At 40.6% G+C, this 18,218-nt stretch overlaps 2 protein-coding genes across 3 annotated transcripts in view; one reads left to right on the forward strand and one right to left on the reverse strand.

Moving 5' to 3' along the window:
- si:dkey-247m21.3 (5-hydroxytryptamine receptor 4) overlaps nucleotides 1-1,171 on the reverse strand; it is a 31,900-nt gene extending 30,729 nt beyond the window's left edge. The window contains exon 1 of the mRNA XM_035609062.2: nucleotides 1,001-1,171. The gene's annotated coding sequence lies outside the window, so the exon portion shown is untranslated. The remainder of the gene's footprint in view (nucleotides 1-1,000) is intronic.
- Nucleotides 1,172-2,134: 963 nt separating this feature from the next.
- LOC118285360 (beta-amyrin 28-monooxygenase) lies at nucleotides 2,135-18,101 on the forward strand. Of its 2 annotated transcripts, XM_035608955.2 has the most exons (11): nucleotides 2,136-2,560; nucleotides 3,580-3,657; nucleotides 3,771-3,855; nucleotides 4,187-4,222; nucleotides 4,402-4,541; nucleotides 4,782-4,905; nucleotides 5,104-5,248; nucleotides 5,633-5,743; nucleotides 8,368-8,495; nucleotides 13,549-13,636; nucleotides 16,831-18,101. In XM_035608955.2, exons 1-11 carry the CDS (start codon nucleotides 2,371-2,373, stop codon nucleotides 16,990-16,992), a joined length of 1,287 nt encoding a protein of 428 aa, XP_035464848.2. In that variant the 5' UTR covers nucleotides 2,136-2,370; the 3' UTR covers nucleotides 16,993-18,101. The 2 variants fall into 2 exon arrangements, with proteins under 2 accessions (XP_035464849.2, XP_035464848.2); XM_035608956.2 differs by lacking the exons at nucleotides 13,549-13,636; nucleotides 16,831-18,101 and adding an exon at nucleotides 11,611-11,736 and having other exon boundaries at nucleotides 2,135-2,560.
- The last annotated feature ends 117 nt before the right edge of the window (nucleotides 18,102-18,218 follow it).

Below are 18,218 nucleotides of genomic sequence, written 5' to 3' on the forward strand. Positions count from 1 at the left end.
ACCTACTACTTATGCACCAACATGCATGGAGGAAGGTAAAAAAGTCCTGCAACAATTGTATAGAGCGCAACTTCATTGTAAGTCCAATCAACGGACAAGGAATAAGCAGAAGGATTCTCTTAAAACATAGAGGTTTTCTCCTACTGTATATTACACACATGTACTGTACGTTTACCCATCCACACTGTCAGATGGGCACGTCTCCAATGACATAAGTTGGGTCATAAAGCAAGTGATTAGACCCCGCTGAACCCAAGGAAAGTTCAGCTGAAGTTTAAGCACACATTCTGCAGCTTTAAGTGTCTCTTAATGTGCACTAATTACTGCGGCTTGTGGCTCATTAACTTCTCCTTTTGTGCACAAATACATTTTTTTTCTTCGCTGAAGCGAACCAAAAACTGGAACGTTTCCAACGTGTATCACATTTACCTGCACATTATACTGTATTTCTGTCTGTATGGAAGTCTAAGCACCCGATTTGTGATTTAGAAATAGATAAAGGACTATATCAGTCATCTTTAAGAAGTGAATTCATAGTTTACATACTAAAGAGTACGAAATAATATATAGCAAATAGAGCTGAAATGTGTACGTAGCTGTGCCTTATGATGACCAGCACATCTTTTATGGTTTTAAAGTGGGTGATAAAAATTAGTGGTCAAATTAAAATAATAAACACCTAAAGTAAATTGTATCTGATGACTGCAGCCTGATTGATAAAGGAATAAATAACCTGCTGCTATATCAATAAACTTGTTAAAGACGATGAATGAGTAAAAGACCATTCTTCTAAGCCATTAGTCAAAGCAAAATATTATAATTCCAGTTTTCACTGCTTTTCATTTTTTAACATCAACTTTTAAATTGCAATTGTCTCAACTTCCTAAAAATTGAAATTGTCTCAACACACTAGAAATTGAAATTGCTCCTGCAATTTCTTTTTCTCCTTCTTTCTGTCAAACTTAGAAGAAAAAAACCCTTAAAACCCCAACCTGCGCACCTGTGCCGGGCTCCTCGCCTCCGTCCCTCCGGTCTAGACGCGCCAGTGCGAGTTACCGTCTCACATATTCCAACTGAAATGAAGAAACAAAAATATTTTTTTTTTTAAACGAATCCGATATGCACGAGCTGCTCGTGAGTGACACCGGGCTCCAAGTCCGCCCGGTGCCATCAGGAGAGAGAGAGGGAGGGAGAGATGGAGAAGGAAAGAGAGAGGGGGAGGAGAGAGAGGGAGAGAGAGAGAGAGAGAGAGAGAGAGAGAGAGACAGGTGATCGGTGCTGCCACCCTGTGGCTGCAAGATGCAATGAACTGAAACTACCAGACAATACATTGAAGAAATGCATTGAGCATTCCCTGCCAGTAGGCCCATAAAAAAACATGTTTTTTCGTTTTAAATGTTTTTTTTAATGTTTAATATGTTTTAAATTGCAATTTTCAGAATGCTTGAATATGGAATACCACATGGGAATATAAAATAGATGCAACCAACATTAAAATGCAAAATCAAAAGAAGTAGCTGTTGTCTCCTTCCTATAACAATAGTATAAAAAATATTTTTTACATAATGTACTCTGAGTCTGTACACGTTACTAACAACAATAAATACTATAATACTATACTAGAACTCTTTGGAGCAATTTTGTTTATTGCCGTCCTCTTTGGTTGAGTTGGCATTGTTTATTTATCATTATTTAGTGTGTTGGTCACAAACACAAAGGGTTGTCCTTGTTTTACAGTAATCTCAAAGTTGTTTTTGTGTATTCCCTAATGTTTTTGTTTTTTCTATATTGCTGTTGTGTTCCCTAAAACGTTGTATCTTTTTTAAATGTAGTTTTTTTCCAAAATTATGTTGTGGTTTTTGAAATGTTATGTTTTGACCCAGAGGGCCACCGTGCTAATGTATTTCTCTTTGCATTACATTTACCCTGTGTACTATTGACATGTCAATCTTATCATTGTCTGGGGATCATATATTTTATGATGCCTGCAGGCTCTATATTCCTTATATATTCTAGATTTTCTTATATTTATTTGTAAGTGATGTAATGTTGAATAAATATGTAATAGAAACAATTTAAAAAGTGAGCCGTGAATTCCCGACAGCAGGTGAACGCCTCACTCTCCGGTGCAGATGAGTACTTCGGGTAACCTCAGAGTAATCAGTAATTTTTATTACAGGTCGTTCCCGCGCAGCCGCTCGGATTAAACGGATTAACAGTAGACGAGAGCTGGATTTAGTCTCAACCCGGACTCAGTCTTGGTAAAGTTGAGACTCACTGTCGTTTGAGCGAACGGCGGCTCAAACATCCACCTTTCAACGGGCTTTTGACTAAGAGTGGCTCAAATTGCGTCATCAGCGGCGGCCGCGAATGTCCAAACTACCAGGAAATGCAGGTGCGCCGTTGCTCGGCGACAAGTCGCTGGAGTTCTACCGCGACCCGGTGAGCTTCTACCGGCAGCGGGTCGAGAAGCACCGGAGCAGAGTGTTCCAGTGCCGCCTGCTGAACAGACCCACCGCCTTCATCTGCTCCGTGCGGGGGATGAGAGAGCTGCTGTGTGGTACGTTGACCTGTGTGTGTGTGTGTGTGCGTGCGTGTGTGTGACGCCACAGGTGTGCGCCCAGCATCCCAGAGTACAGTTACAGTTAAGCTAGTTTGGGTCATTGTCACACAGGTACAAAAGGGAAAGTCTTAATTGTTTCCTTGTCTCCTCTTTTCCTCGTCTCGGGATTCTGCTCGAAGGCAAAGGAACAAAAGGAGAATGAACTCTGTGGAGTAAAAAGTCCACTATGGCATTAGCGTGATCTGTCATGGGAGAGACTCGTGATGGAAGGAGGGGGGGTGTAACATGAGATGGATAGCCAACATACAAGAGTAATAGTTGCAATATTTTAAACTATATTTATATAAATAATAAATTGCCGTATGAAATATAGTCCTATTAATGTGAGTAATAAATATTGAAACTTCAGAGGTTAGAAAATCACGCAGGAATATAAAAGGGGTAAAATAGGAGATGAAATGGTTTTGTACATGACATAACTTAATATCATATAAATATATATTATGTACCAAACGACATATTCATTGTAAATATGTCAACCTCCTCATCGTCAACTAAATACAACAGTCTTAAGTTTGGAAAAGTTCCCTGATTTAGATGTATTATTTTAATTTACAATATTTGTAAACAGTAAAAAAACGTCATGGTAGAAGTTAATGCCATCACATTCATTATACCATGATTACAAACCCAAATGAAGGAACTAACAGCACATTGGATTGAGATTTAAAGGAGGAAAATAATGTTATTATTCACACACATATGTTAGGTATTAAGGAATTGTCTAATCGAGGCTATGTGTTAACACACTCTAGAGTCTGCTTACATACAGTGTATTGAAAATATATCCAATATTGGTTATTTGTTTGTGGTTTATAAGAACATATGTATGTATACAAATGTATTTTCAACTTTTACACACACACACACACACACATGCAGAAAGAATCAAACCCGACGTGTGAGTGTCTATACATGTTTGTGTGAATGTAATCAGGTTATATGGTGCATTTCAGAGAAATCCAACTTGTTCCTGAAGGATCCCACTGACTTGATGACCAACATGTATGGTGACACCATCATCACCACCAATGGTAAACACATACACACACATATTCAACTCTGCAAAACTCCACAAATATACCACAAAACAAAGCCTTGATGGTGAAAGCCGCATAAAACGAGAATTTGCATCTGCGTGTTTCAGGTGAGGAGGCGTGTCTTCTCCGTCTGTCCCTCACCAGCCTGTTTACAGGGAGTTGTCTGGAATCGTCAAGTGATTACATCACCAGGTGGGGATAGTATTAATTTTACAGGAATTGTGTTTCAGCTAAAAAATCCTATTAACATATTTTGTTGCTGGGGTTGCCTCTTACAGTGTTGACAGTCATGGTCGTGGTTTTTGTATTTAGACATTATTTGTGTCCTGCCTCTTATTCATGATGGCAATAGAAATAATTGTGAGGACCTTTGTGTTGCAGCTGCATGGTCTCTATAGATGCTGTCGTTTGTTGAGCAAACAAACAAATGAATGCGATGCTGTCTTGTTCCAGGCACAACATTTCTGTGTGTAATATGGTGATTTATCACTGTGTGATTTTCTGTACCTCTTTCTCACTACAGTGTATGTGTGCGCTGTCTGAAGGATCTGTCTCTCAGGTAACACTTAAAAAAAAACTACAAAGCATATACAAATATGTTTTATGGTTATTTATTTATCAGTCTTTGCTCATTCAACTTCATATTCAAATTACAGACTAAATATTTTTGAACAGTAAAGTTAATGTATGCAAGTTGCATCTGATCAATACATCTTATCTGTGTTTGTGTTTGTGTAGCGGGCAGCCAGAGTGCGTCTACTCAGTATTTAAGCGCCTGGGGACAGAATTGGTTTTAGGCCTTTTTCTGAACGTCAGAGCGGAGGAGCAGCCTGAACAATTCCAGGAAATCATGCAGCTCTGCACCCAACACTGGCATGGTATGGACCCACAGAAAAAAACCAACACAACCATTTTTATTATTCAATGTTGTTTTGCAAATTCAAAACTTGCTTCCTGTTAAAATCGTTCTCTTGCAGACTTGTTTTGTAGTTCCATGTACTTGTTTTGAAATACAACATTGCATATTTTACCAGTTCCCTCTTTTATTTCAGTTCAGTGGATGTTGCGGTTTTTTTTTTACCATCTTTCTCCTTTTTCTGTTCCTTTTGCCCCCGCAGGCCTGATCTCTGCCCCGGTGAGTGTGAAGGTTCCTCTGTGGTCGTCGGGTTTCTCCACCGCTCTGGACGCCAGAGACAAACTGATGGACATCATCAAAGATAAACTGGAGAATGACACACAGGGGTGAGACTGAACCTGAGGAAACGTTTTTTGCATTTCAAAGCTTTTATTTTTGTACTGATAAAAACTCAAGACTCCCTCTTCTTTATGCTAGTTATGCTTCCATTATGTTGTTGTGTACATTTCAAAGGGATTTCTGAAAGATCTGCAAAATAAGATATGAATCTACTACTGCTCATGCTCATAAAATTGTCTCTCCAGCTTTGTCGGCTCTCTCGGCTCTTTGCCGCTGCCCGACTCCAACTCTGCCTCCCAGCATCTCCTGCTCTTCATCTCGGCTCTGATCCCCAAAGCTGTGGCGTCTGTTCTCACCTCCTTCACACTGGCACTAAGCGGAAAGGAACAGGTATGGAAGCACAGGCTGAAGTGTGAACGATGAGCAGATACGAATGAAAATATTGATCTTTAATACACAGAAATCCTGTAAACAGTCGCACAAAAAACAGGCATTGTTGCTCTTTTGGATTTGAGAATTTTAGAGGAAAAAGTGCCTAAAGGAAATGAAGGCATTCCTTCACATCCACCATCCTTACTCGTTGATTCTTTGCATTTAAGATCAACTCCTGATGAAAACCCTGTGATGGAAATGGCATTATTACAGCACTACTTGAAAAAGGGGAGTTTTCAATTCTGAGCAGAATTGAGACCACTGTAATAACCACATCTTTGTGCCATAATTGCCTAGATATACCTGTTTTACATTAGATTAAGAAATAAAAAATATTTTCAGGAGGAGACACGTCGACGAGCGAGAGAAGAGCCTGATTACCTGCACAGAGTACTGTTGGAGGTGCAGAGACTCTGGCCTCCCTTCATTGGTGGACGCAGGATAGCTGATCAGGTACTCGTCAGAAACCCATACTATTGATTTTAATGTTGTACAGAAGGAGTATTTATCATCCTGTGAGAGATCCAATGTCTGTTTTGGGATCAGTCATCATCATAATGGCTTTCGACAAGACAATGTGACACAGACTTAGTCATGGTGACTGGTGCACTACACTTTTGAGGATTTAAATTGAACTTATCAAAGAAGTCTGATTTTATAATTATTATTCTCATCTTTTTAAATTTTAGTAGATGCATCTGTCCACAATACCAGTACAAATTTAGAAACATCAATCATGACAATCATAAAGAGCCAAAATCTTAAACAGCCATTAAACATGTCATCAGGTTTTTTCTTCAGCTTACAATAAGAAACGTGAAGAATAAATCTAATTGTTTTATTTTGCTCAGGATTATGTTTATACATCTACGTAAGACATCTTAATTCCCTAAATAGAAAAATCAGACAGACTGAACCAGGATTTTCTTTTGTTGTTGTTCTGTGCGTTGCCCTCCTCTCCTGTAGATGGCGACAGATTACCGCATATTAAAGTCTCTGCCACTGTCAGGTCCTCTCTCCTGAGTGTACTGTGCAGTACCCAGACCTACAGGGGGGTGGACGGGATTATTTTGCTGTGCTTTATATTAGTGCAGCAGTAAATATCAGTTTGGTTAATCTTATATGGTCATTTTTCATTTAGAATCCTTTACCTTGTGTTGGTGGATTTCCTGAAACAACCTCTTTCTATTTGAGATGTTTACTCATACAAAAAAAATTGATGACTTTGCCACAAAACAAGGTGTAAACTTCTACCCACTTTTACTAGACATGCACAAGGTTTCGCTTGCATCAGTGCAACAACACGATTGACTGACATGTTTTCTGGTTGGCTATAGAGCAGACGATTGGCTCCTTTAAGTGGTTTGTCTCTCTCTCACTCCTACGAGTACTAGAATGTTTATAACTGCTCGTACTGTGTGTCATCTCCAACTAGCTTTTGACTGTCAGCAATTGTATGAGTTTTCAAGGCAACATAAGATTTGAAACATCATCAGACAAGTGTCTGAGGTGTAAAGATTCCACACACTGCATGATAACTGGAAATTGTAAGCTCCACCACTGCAGGTGCTTATTTATTGTATTAGAAGATGTTTTCCTTTTAATTACAAATGGTCGCAGGTTACTGCAGTGATTTTTTCCACATTCACTTCATTTACTGGTGACTTATTATCCATTTAGATAAGTTAATTATTCTCTCCTAGTATAACCTTTGTTTTCATGCGCTAACCTGTGCACTTTCATTCATTGACATAATTTCCGTTGTGCTACATGCTGGCATAACATCAGCACTGTCCTGTATTTTCCTTGGTCAATTCCGAGGTTGACGCGGTCAGAGCCTCCCCTCCGCCTCCTCCTCCCACCGGCTGTCTTTGATCGGTGTGACCTCATCAAACAGGCTTACGCAACAGCCCAATCAGAGGCATTGATCCATCTCCATGATTGACTTGCTCCGCTCCGCCGGAAGGAAGGAAGGAAGGGTAGGGAGGGAGGGAGCGATATGGGGGTCAGGGTCGGTGGTGGAAGGTGGATGCGTGCTGGTGATGCCGTGGAGCAGAGTAATTTTGCCATTTCTGGGAAACACACCAGTACATTTTGCTTCCCCTGAGGCGTTCTGTGGGATGCACGGATTCATGACGTGTGGGGTTTTTAGAACATTCTCAAAGAGAACTCAAAAGATTAAGTGCATATCATAAGATTTGAGAAGCCATAAAGTCCATAAAGGTCAGGGTGTATAAGAAAGAAACATTGCTAAGTAAAAACAACAAAAAAAGCAAGAGATAAGTGCTGGATCTGGACTGAAAGGAGTTAACGAGATGAGATGTTTGTGTGAGGTAGGTGCGTAAGAAAGAGGCAGATTAGTATTCAAGATCAGGTGGAAAGAGCAGAAGCTCCGTCAGGTGGAACAAAGATATGCAAAAGTGTTAACAACTCAAATGTGTTGTGAGTGTCTGAGAGCAGGTTGGGAGAGAGAATGAAAGAACGCATTGCTCGGGGAGAACCGGGAGAAAGAAAGAAAGAGATTTGTATAAGATTTTCCACTCCAGCAGAGAGAGAAGTGAGAGAGAGAGAAACAGAGCTTCTGTTCTCCGCCAGTCCATTAGTGCAGCGACTAATGGATCTAGTGAAAAGGTGAATTAAAAGGGCAACAATTGGCTAAGTGACCTTTTTGCCCCAAGGTGGCTCCTTTCACCAGAAAGGGAGTTATAGTTTTCAAATCAAGGAAATCATGAGGGTTAGAAATGTCTCCTTTTCATTTCGGTTCAAGAGGGCATCACAGCATGTTCTTACAACGTCGTCATTTCAGTTTTTTCCCAGTTCCGCTATGATATGACATTACCTGGGACTTCAACTTTAACGTCGACTTGAACTTTACAATATTTTAAAACAAATGTTGTACGTTCACGAATCAATCTTTCTAATGGTGCTTCAAAGTTCAGAAAAATACTTTAAGGAGTTTCTAGTAGAAACCTTTTGAGATCGTAATCATCAATTATCATCATGACGCTATTTTCCTTTCATGGATAATAAAAATAATAATATGATGTCCCTTTCTGTGTGTTTGTGTGTGTATGAAGGACTCCAACCTCGCAGGGTTTCATGTCCCCAAAGGTCACGGAGCGATTTACATCAGTCATGGCGTTCACCGTGACCCGGAGGTGTTTGAGCAGCCAAACGACTTTGTACCGGAGAGGTGGAGCGGAAGGTGAGGGTGTTTTCTGTTTATTACGTTAAGGTTCTTGTTTTAAAAGATAGATTCACGTGCTTCCTCCTCGCAGTAGAGAGGTTAAGTTTATTGTTAAATTAAAGGAGGAAGTGAAAGTGGGACATAAACAAGTTGTCAATGAAAAGTGATGTTTACTGTATAATGTGAAAAAAGGCCTTAAGGACGAGAAGAGCAACACACATGAAAATAAGGAAGAATAATATTAGTGATTCAATGGTAAATTGAAAACAGACAAGAAAGAAAAAGAAAAAGGAAAAATTTTCAGTCGATGTGAGTTGAGGTTATAGTGTTGGGAGGAGCTCGGGCAGGATGGATAGGTTCATAAAACATTGTGTTAATTTCCGTTTTTTTATAAGTGTTTCTTTGAATCGTGACCAGGATCGTTCAATAACTAATAACTCAATTCTAACTGATGAAGGTCTAGAAAGTGGGCTTCTTATTCTTACCCAAACTATGGTTTTCCATAAACCTGCCCGAGTTGATTTTGTGTCCAAACCTTAAAACGGTTAGTTTGTTATTTTTCACACATAGAACTTTAAAGACTTTAATATGTGGCACAGTCATGACCCTGAGTTTCACTGTCGACTAAAACACACTTTTAAAAAAGGGATGATGGTTTGAACATGGCTGCAGTTTTTAAGCTGTGATGAGAGACTGTGATTGAAATAACAAAAAAAAACAGACAGACAGATTTAATTTTGCCATATTAATCCTAGACTAGTAATCTACTTTGTCTGGGGGTCTGGACTGCAGCAAGCTTTATTATTCTGTTTTTAGGAAATCATGCTGTACATACACACACGCCTACATCGACGTTACCACAGCAACCGATGCAGAAAGATTAACGACACCTGAGTGCTCAAATCTGACCCGATCGCTCTCACAGACAGGACGTGAAGATTGGATTTGAGGGGGGGAAAAATATATTCATGAATACAGATACTACAGATGCACAGAGAGACAGATGAAGACAAATAATCTGTGGGTCAACAACATTCACTCACACCCCTCTCTGTCTGTGTGATACCTGCTCTGTCAGTCAACTGTTTCCTCTATTCACCCACCTCCTCCCTTCACCCGTTTATTCTCATTCATGTTTGTTCATTCAGACGACAGGGTAGACAGAGGGTGGGGAAAAAATGTGAATGTATGTATGTAGGTAGCTGCTGCCATGGAAACTGGTCACCTGACACATCCGTGTGTGTGTGTGTGTGTGTGTGTGTGTGTGTGTGTGTGTGTGTGTGTGTGTGTGTGTGTGTGTGTGTGTGTGTGTGTGTGTGTGTGTGTGTGTGTGTGTGTGTGTGTGTGTGTGTGTGTGTGTGTGTGTGTGTGTGTGTGTGTGTGTGTGTGGAGGGTGGGGGAGAGTGATGCCCTGTGGAGTGGGATGGGATACAGAAAAATGAGTCAGAGAAGATTGCGTTTGCGTTTTTTTTCTTTTCTTGTGCATGTGTGGCTCTCAGAACAAAAGCAGGAAATTCCCTCTTTTTATTTGGGGTTTCCCTTTTATCGCTTGAATACAACAACCACGATAAAACCCCTTTTGGTGGCACTTCATATAAACGTTGAAACGAATGGTGATAAATTTAATTATTTTGAAAAAAAACCAAGCGCAGACATTTTTAACCATTTGAATATTTTCACATGAAGGATCTCTCGCTATTTTTTTTCCAAACAGGATCATGCAGCACTGTCTAAAAATCTGAATCTATTACACGACAAAGCCATTTTTCAAGGTCAGAATATTTAATTTTTTTATAGACAAACCCTCACCACCTCATTATATTTTGTCAGTATGTGAGGGTGTAGCTTTATGTACCAGTTCATTATTTTATTGTAATTTTATTAATCCTACAACATAGGTGACGTTGTGGATTTGGATGATTTAATGATGGATGTCTTTAAATTTACTGAGGTGTGTGTGTTGAAGCAGCAGAGCACTCGGCTGGAAAAAAAAGAAATCTATGAATGAGTAGACAGGTAGCTGCTGCCATGGTAACTGGCCACCTCACACCCGTTTTTACCAATGGGGATTCCCTCTGCTCTGCGCTGTGTGCGTGTGCATGCGTGTGCACGTGTGTGTGAGACAGGGTGGGCTGGGGTTAAGGAATGAGTCAGAAGAGAATCTCAAAAATGAATCATAAAACTAAACAGGCTAATAAGAAACTTTGAGATGTTCTGCACGTTTCCCAAAAAGACGCCCAGACCACGAGGATGTGTGAGCATTAAAGGATCAGTCTGGTAATATTCAGTATTTGTCCTACAGCCACCAAAAATCCCATTAAAGACCAAATGAATTGATCCTGCTGCTTTAGTATTGTTTGTGTAGCAAAAGCCTGACGGCTTATATTTGTCTGAGCCGCTGAGCGGATCTCAAATTATTTTGTTAAAAACTATTTGAAATGCGCCACAATGGGCGAAAGGATTCATCGCTACAGTGAGCAGTGGCACTGCAGTTTATTTTGAACCAATCCCCTGAACACTGTCCTGCTGCCATAAATACTCCGTAGAGCTCAAAATCTGCGGTAAAACATTTACAACTTAGTCCTGTTGTTTGAATCATGTGCATAGAAACAACAACTGTCTTACAGACAATTCAGTCTTTTTCATATATGTATATATTTCAAAAAGACTGATTTTATTGTCTTACATTGCTACAGTAGTATATGTATACTAGTTATGTTTCCTAACTGCTGCTCCAGTTAGTAAATTTCCCTCAGGTTGAATAAATTAGCTGTCTGTCAATCTGTCTGTCTCCGTTTATCTTCCAGTCTGTTTCTCTCTCCCCCTACCCGCTTTCGTCTCCACTGCTCCATCTGTCAGTCGTCCTGGAGACTATTTTTTCCCCGTCAGCCTTGATAGTTGCCTGGCTCCTTTTTCTCGCCACCTGGCTGTTTGAATTAACGACTGCAGTCCTGTTACATAACAGGCCCACCTACAATAACTACAGTTTAACCACATCATCATCGTCATTTGTGCAAGTGTGCTTCCTTGCGTACTTGTGTATATTGTATGTCCCAGTACATATTGCCAGCCTGTGTGTGTGTGTGTGTGTGTGTGTGTGTGTGTGTGTGTGTGTGTTTTATTCTTTTTCCAGTTGGAAGCCAATGATAGACCTAGCATGTTAACATCCTTCAAGCCAAACGCCACACAGGCTCTGGACAGACGAATCTACCAACCGAATATAAGTAATAAAAACAGGAAGTGGCATCCTCTACAAAAAAGTACAGACTCGTGTCTATTTTTACCTGAAGTGGAAATTTGTTCAGCCTTTTCAGTTTCAATAAATCAACCATAGAACGAATGATTCAAAATGATACTTGTCAGCTCAAGATAACTGGAGGTGTGTTCATCTTAATAGACAGTATTGATCGTGTATAGGGCTAGTTCAATTCATTTAGTCTACAGTTTTAACGATTGCATTTATTGTTGTACTACATAAAAAGTAGGAGAGTCTCATCACATTGTGAGGCAGGTACTAAGAAGCAAAAGGATCAGAATTTATTCCTGGTAATATCAAGTGATATTGTCAGATTATTGTTAAGATTAAGTTTGGTATCCTAAACTGTGAACATTTTTATAAAGAATACCCTCACAGTATCGGATGTGATGCTCAAAGCTAGAAAAGCTAGGCTGATAAACAGAGCAAAGTGACCTTTTAAATTTAATTCTTTAATTCCGACCAACGGAATTTTCATGTTACCTGATTTCTTCTAAGGAGTGGGTTTTGTTTAGTTTTTGATTTTCATTGATAAACATTACAATCGGTCAATTTAAGCGTTCTTTTTTCTGTGAGTCTACTTAAAACAATTTATACATATATGTCGATCCAATGCTATTTGTCAGCAACATGTTGATCATCAACAACACCAGTTCATCGTTCATACATGTGCTTTCTAAAACATTGCATTCAGGCCCACTTCCTGCTTCTCTTTTGAGTGCAGACATTTGTCCTCTCCTCTCCATTCCCTCCTTTGTGACTGTTGAATGTTGGAGATAGAAAGAAAGGCCTTGGGCTGAGACACAAAACTTGGCATTTACCTCTGATGTTTTATATAATTCAAAAAATGTTCTGCTTTCATAAAAACATGCAAACTCATTTCACTTTATGGAAGAAAAAAGTAATTATACTATACAATACACTGTCTGATTCACTTTCAAAGGCACTCACTCATCCGATACAATCTTATGCTTGGTCTTTCTCTGTGTGTGTCAAGTCTTACTGTTTCAGGATGGGCCTAATAGTACATTAAACCATTAGACAGATGGGGCAGAGAACACTAATAGTCTCCCTCTCTCTGTGTCTCTAACTCACACACCCACACACACACACACACACACAAACACTGGACCTGGACTATACACTGCACTAATGCTTCCTGTTTGCCTTTAATCAGAGCTCAGGTTTCAGGAAGACAGGATGCATTAGCGGTGAGAGGGGAGGGATGGTCTACATCAGCAGGCTGTTGACAACCAGCATCACCCTTCATTTTATTCTTATATATTCTTACACCAGAAAGTTGCGGACGTGTCACTGATTCATGTTGTTGTGTTACTGTTCACCGTCACACATTCCTCGCCAGAGTCAAGGTGATTTATGTCTTGATCACCAAACATTTTACCAATATTATGAGTCTAATCTAGTCTAACTGTGAAGTTATTTTTTTTTCATATATATTATAATATGTGAACATGGTTTGCTATTCACTGGCCACCACCTGGGTCCCGTCATTGGTCCAGAGACCATGACGTCCACCCATCATGTCATCGTCATCTGATGTCCATATGATGTCACATCTGATGACCACCCAGTGGATAACAACTGCTCCTTTGACAGTTTTTGTTGCACTGAGAAGCGGCATGAAGCGCTCATTATTCTGCATAGCCAACAACTATGAATGGAGTCCAGTCCTGTTGAACAATACCGGCTTCTTGAGTGCTCCGATTTGTATCAAGCACCAAGCAATATTAAGTGCTTTTTTTCCCCTGATTTATTGCACACAAATGCATTTTTATGTTTTTTTTGTATGCGCAGGAATGCAGGCCAGGAGCATTTCCTGTGCTCCTTAGGCAGCGGGCCCAGGAGCTGCATTGGATCTAAACTTACAGATGTCTTCCTTAAGGTGACCGTTCATGACACTGCCACACACAAACACACATTAATGAATACAGAGGTTTGACTCGAGCAACACTCTTTGTCACGTTCTTCATGACTTTCTGTTGCATTAAATTAATGTTCTTTACCCAGAGAAACACCAATATGTAGAGATATTTGAGTTCAGCTGCCTCGGCTCAGCATTTTTGATTTTGAGCCACCTGAAAATCCGGACGCTTGTGGGAAAACCTTCTACTGGGTGAAGGCACAACACAGTTTGGATCATAACTGTTCTTTGTTTATCATAATATGAGTCTTGTATATGAGTCAGGGGCAGAGATGGCGAGGAGAACCATCCCCCAACCGTTCGGTAAATAGAGCGACGCTCATGGGAATGATGAAATGCTCGGCTGTGTGTGTGTGTGTTTGTTCGAGATATCTGACGAGGAGTCCAGGTACAGATTGTCCTGTTTGAACCAGCTGCCTTTCCCCACGGTGAAATTCACCATAGCCACCATTGCATATCATATCTCATGAGACGCACACAGCCTATAGAAGGCACTAGAAAAAGACAGGTGTGCTACAGGTGCTGCAGCAGGAAGTGGAGCGATTAATTCCCATGTAGGTGTGTGTGTGTGTGTGTGATCGTTGACACTGGGGATTGCAGGGGTGACACCAACTTGAAAACAACCACTGAGGGTTGAGTGGATCCCCAAGGCTTTATCTGAAAGCCTGTGGAACTTGGTTTCAAGAATAAACCCTGTGTTTTTTTCCAGTAATCACAGTTACAACCAATGAAGTCAAATCTGAACTGTTCACTAAACTCCAGGCGTAGAAGGCGTACGGAGAAACGCCTACTGTAATCTACACAGTGGGTGTTTCTGCAACTTGGCTTTTATAACACGCAAACCCCACCAAATGTAGTTAGCTAATGAAATGCTCCTTGGCTCTGACCGAATACTTACAATTACAACAGTAATCTAGTCAGGCGGACATGTTAATTGAAGGAGCTTTTATTAGAACAGATGCACCGTTTAGTTAATTACTTACACTTTTAAGGAATAACCCTCAGAGGCCTGCTGTGCCTTGTTATGGTGGCTAATCTATGATTGGACAATTGCTGTTTGTGAGACGTCTCGCTAATGTTTACCAAAATTGATTTAACCAGGAAGCATGTTTTCCGCAGGGTTGTTCACCTAATGTACAAGAAGTAAATGTGGTTGTGTTTTATTCTGAGCCGACAGGCGACACAGTCATCCGTTGAGTCAGCCTGTTAAGTGTTTAACCCTCTGTGGTCGATCACTGAGACGACATGTTCTCCTCCCAGATTATTTAGAGCAAAAATGGCAACGCACATAATATCGAGGGGGGTTATAACTGCAAGTGCTCCAAAATGCAACAGTGAGGGATGACTCAATCACACGCACGCGTACACTCATGACTCATTGTAAATTTCAGTCCTGACTGAATGGAGCGCAGGTGAAACGTTTGCGGCGCTTTAATGATCTGCTCTCTCCTCATTGTTCCGCGGCACGATCACATCTCATTATTCAAAACAGGTTTAGTTACTCGAGAAGGCTGCTTGGTTTTTTTTTCCCACTGCTTAGGACGTGGCAGGAACAGGATAATTTGGGCACAACGTTGCTCTCATATACTCTCATACCTCCAAGTGGACAAACGAGTAGTCACTTCCATTTTCATATACATATTTTTGCCATTCATCCACATGCTTTAGTCATCCATTTTGAAAAAGAAACCTGACAGGTTAATTTGAGAGAAGAATTTAATCAAAAAAACTGTTCCTAATTCCATAATTTAAATATGTTTTAATGCTTACAACCAAAGGCTGGTTGGTAAGATAATGTAAACATTTTAGGAGGGAAATGCTGCTATAAAGGCTTTTGCTATTAAGGCCAAGAGCTCTGGGTTGTACTGTATGTATGTATAACACAAGGTGTACAACTGCTGTTGTTGTTTTCAAGGTCTATTACGGTAGGTAATGATTATTGATTAATTTACCAACACTGGAGAAACAGTGAATAATTCAATCAGAAGTCAACCCCAGCCTTTCTCCTTATGTTTTGTAGTTCCATTAAAAAAAGTAGCTCTCTGATACTATATGAGTATCATTTACACTGACTGACCCAACACCGCTGCTTCACAACGTACAATAAGCACACACTCTATCACCCTCCATCACCCTGTTGAAGGTTTATTTTGCACACAATGATGTGCACGTTGAACCTCATCCCTCACTGTAACCTGCTCTGCTATTGCTGAAAGACCAGACCAATTGGTTTTTTGAAGTGCGTCTGATTGGCTCTCGGCAGGCTGACCACTCTCACGTGCCACCACACAGCACACACATACACACACACACACTTATAGGAGGGCGTGACCAGTGTAAAAAGTAGGCCGCAGGGCTCTAGGTCAGAGATGTGACTCATCGCCTCCTGGCTCCTTCCTACCCACCCCCACCCTCATCATCCTTCCTTCAATCCATTCCTTCACTTCTTCCCTCCCTCCCTCCCTCCCTCCCTGCTCATCCATCCTGCTCCTCCCCCTCTATCATCAGGGAAAATCTTCATTCATAAAGGCGAGGGAGGTGGGGCAACTGGCTGTTACTGGTGGATAAGTCTAGTCGGATCAGTGGCTGTGCATCAGCAAATGGGGCGACACTGGCTATGGAATCTGCCGCCATGCAGCCCTCAGTGAATTTGTAGCCTGACATGAAATGGTCATAGTCAAACGTTAACATAAAAAACAGGCTATAAAGCTGGTTGACATTTTTATGCTAAATAAGAATTGCATACCACACAGCTATGTAGTTATAAAAAAGCAGAGAGATCCAGACAACTAAAGTCCTTAATGTTGCCACTCAAGTACAAAGAACCCAATGTTCCTCTTTTCATCTTGGCTGCTAGAAGGTGCTGCGTTTTCTTTGCTATTCCCAAATCTGGAAAAACAACATACAAACAAATTGTTACGGAGGCTGTACCTCTGCTAGTTGGAGACCTATCCAGCGTTGGCGGATGCTCTTGCTCTGCCAAGTGCCTTCTTGTCTTAACATTTTGTTTTTTTCGCTCTGCTGTAAAAATTAAGAAAACGTCACTCACGCCCCCACTGCGCTTAACTCTGTGGAGTGAGTGTGGAAGTTCTGTATGTCAATGCAGCAGAGATCCGGAAATCAGCGTTTTGCTCTTTTTGTGTGTGTGCTGCCAGGAAGCGTGCGTGTACCTGCTACAGCACTACGACTGGCGTTTGGACCCTCCATCACAGGACCTTGAGTACAAATGGCTGCCTGTGTCCCGCCCCACCAACCCCCCCACCGTGTCTTTCAGCCGACTGGATCAAACCAGATCTGACAAGAGCGACACCAGCTAGGCATGCACAGCATATCCCGTGATGTACAACTTGACAGATTTTTTAAAAAACAGCCCAAAAACAACATATACACACCACCAAAAGAAAGCAGTAAAAGCCAGGACATGTCTGAAAACGCTGAGAGGGAAGCCGTCTAACCGCGAGGCTTTCCCCGGCTGCGTATAATACAGTAGTCGTCCAGGGGAAAGCCGGGGAGTGTGTGTTCCTCTGTCTTTGAGGGATCTGCACCAAAGGATAAAAGAAATGACTCATGCTTCCATTGTTAAATATGACACTTTTTTTAATGAGTCATACATCACAGTTTAAAAAGATCAAGAAAACCCCGAAACTCTCTAGCTTATTAAACTTAACTGCAGTAAGTTGTCCCATACATCAGGAGGTTGAACTGATTTTTTTTCTTCATTTTTTATTTGTGAAGAAATTTTAATACCTCCAAAGCTGCAATGTTTATTTTTATTGTTTAAAGCACATAAATCCAAGAGACACACACACACACACACAGGTGCACACACACACAGAGGTAAGCCCTCAGATTCCATCACTGAAGGCAAACCTGTCTACCCCCACCTCCCATCCACCACCTAGCAACCATAACTGCTTAGCAACAGTTCGTCATACTGACACTGACTTGTCTCCCTTTAGTATGCAAGTCTCTCTCTCCCTCATGCACGCGCACACACACACACACACACACACACACACACACTAACCTGGTTATTTTTGAATGCAGTCAGTAGGTAGGGATACGCACGCCATCTGAACCACATGCAAATGATGCCAGAGGATGTTTCAAAGAACATACCTACATTTAAAATCATTTGGGTAATTATTGAAGGATTTTTAGCTCATGAATCATAAACTTATTATCTGCCTGCTACACTGATTTGAAAAAAAACCTCATTTTGATTTCTTATTTATTAATATAAAAGCATAGTTGTTAGCATTCTGTTTGTCTTTCTTTGAAATCCGAAGAAGCGTTAAATGCCTTTTTACGTGTTGGCTGATTGAGACAATGTATACATTAATGAGATTTTTATGTGACTTGACCATTGTTCTGCTTTGTTGTTTTATCAACCTGTGTTCTACATTTTAAAACATTTTAAAAAGTGCTAACATCAGAGTGATTCATTCCAGTGTCCTCAGTTGCTTTATCTTATCATATATACTGCTGCAATACTGTGAACTTTTGAAGGCTACAGCATTTCTTTTCTCAAGAGTAAATTTCA

Source organism: Scophthalmus maximus, chromosome 20, assembly GCF_022379125.1.
Source record: "Scophthalmus maximus strain ysfricsl-2021 chromosome 20, ASM2237912v1, whole genome shotgun sequence".
Lineage (NCBI taxonomy): Eukaryota > Metazoa > Chordata > Actinopteri > Pleuronectiformes > Scophthalmidae > Scophthalmus > Scophthalmus maximus.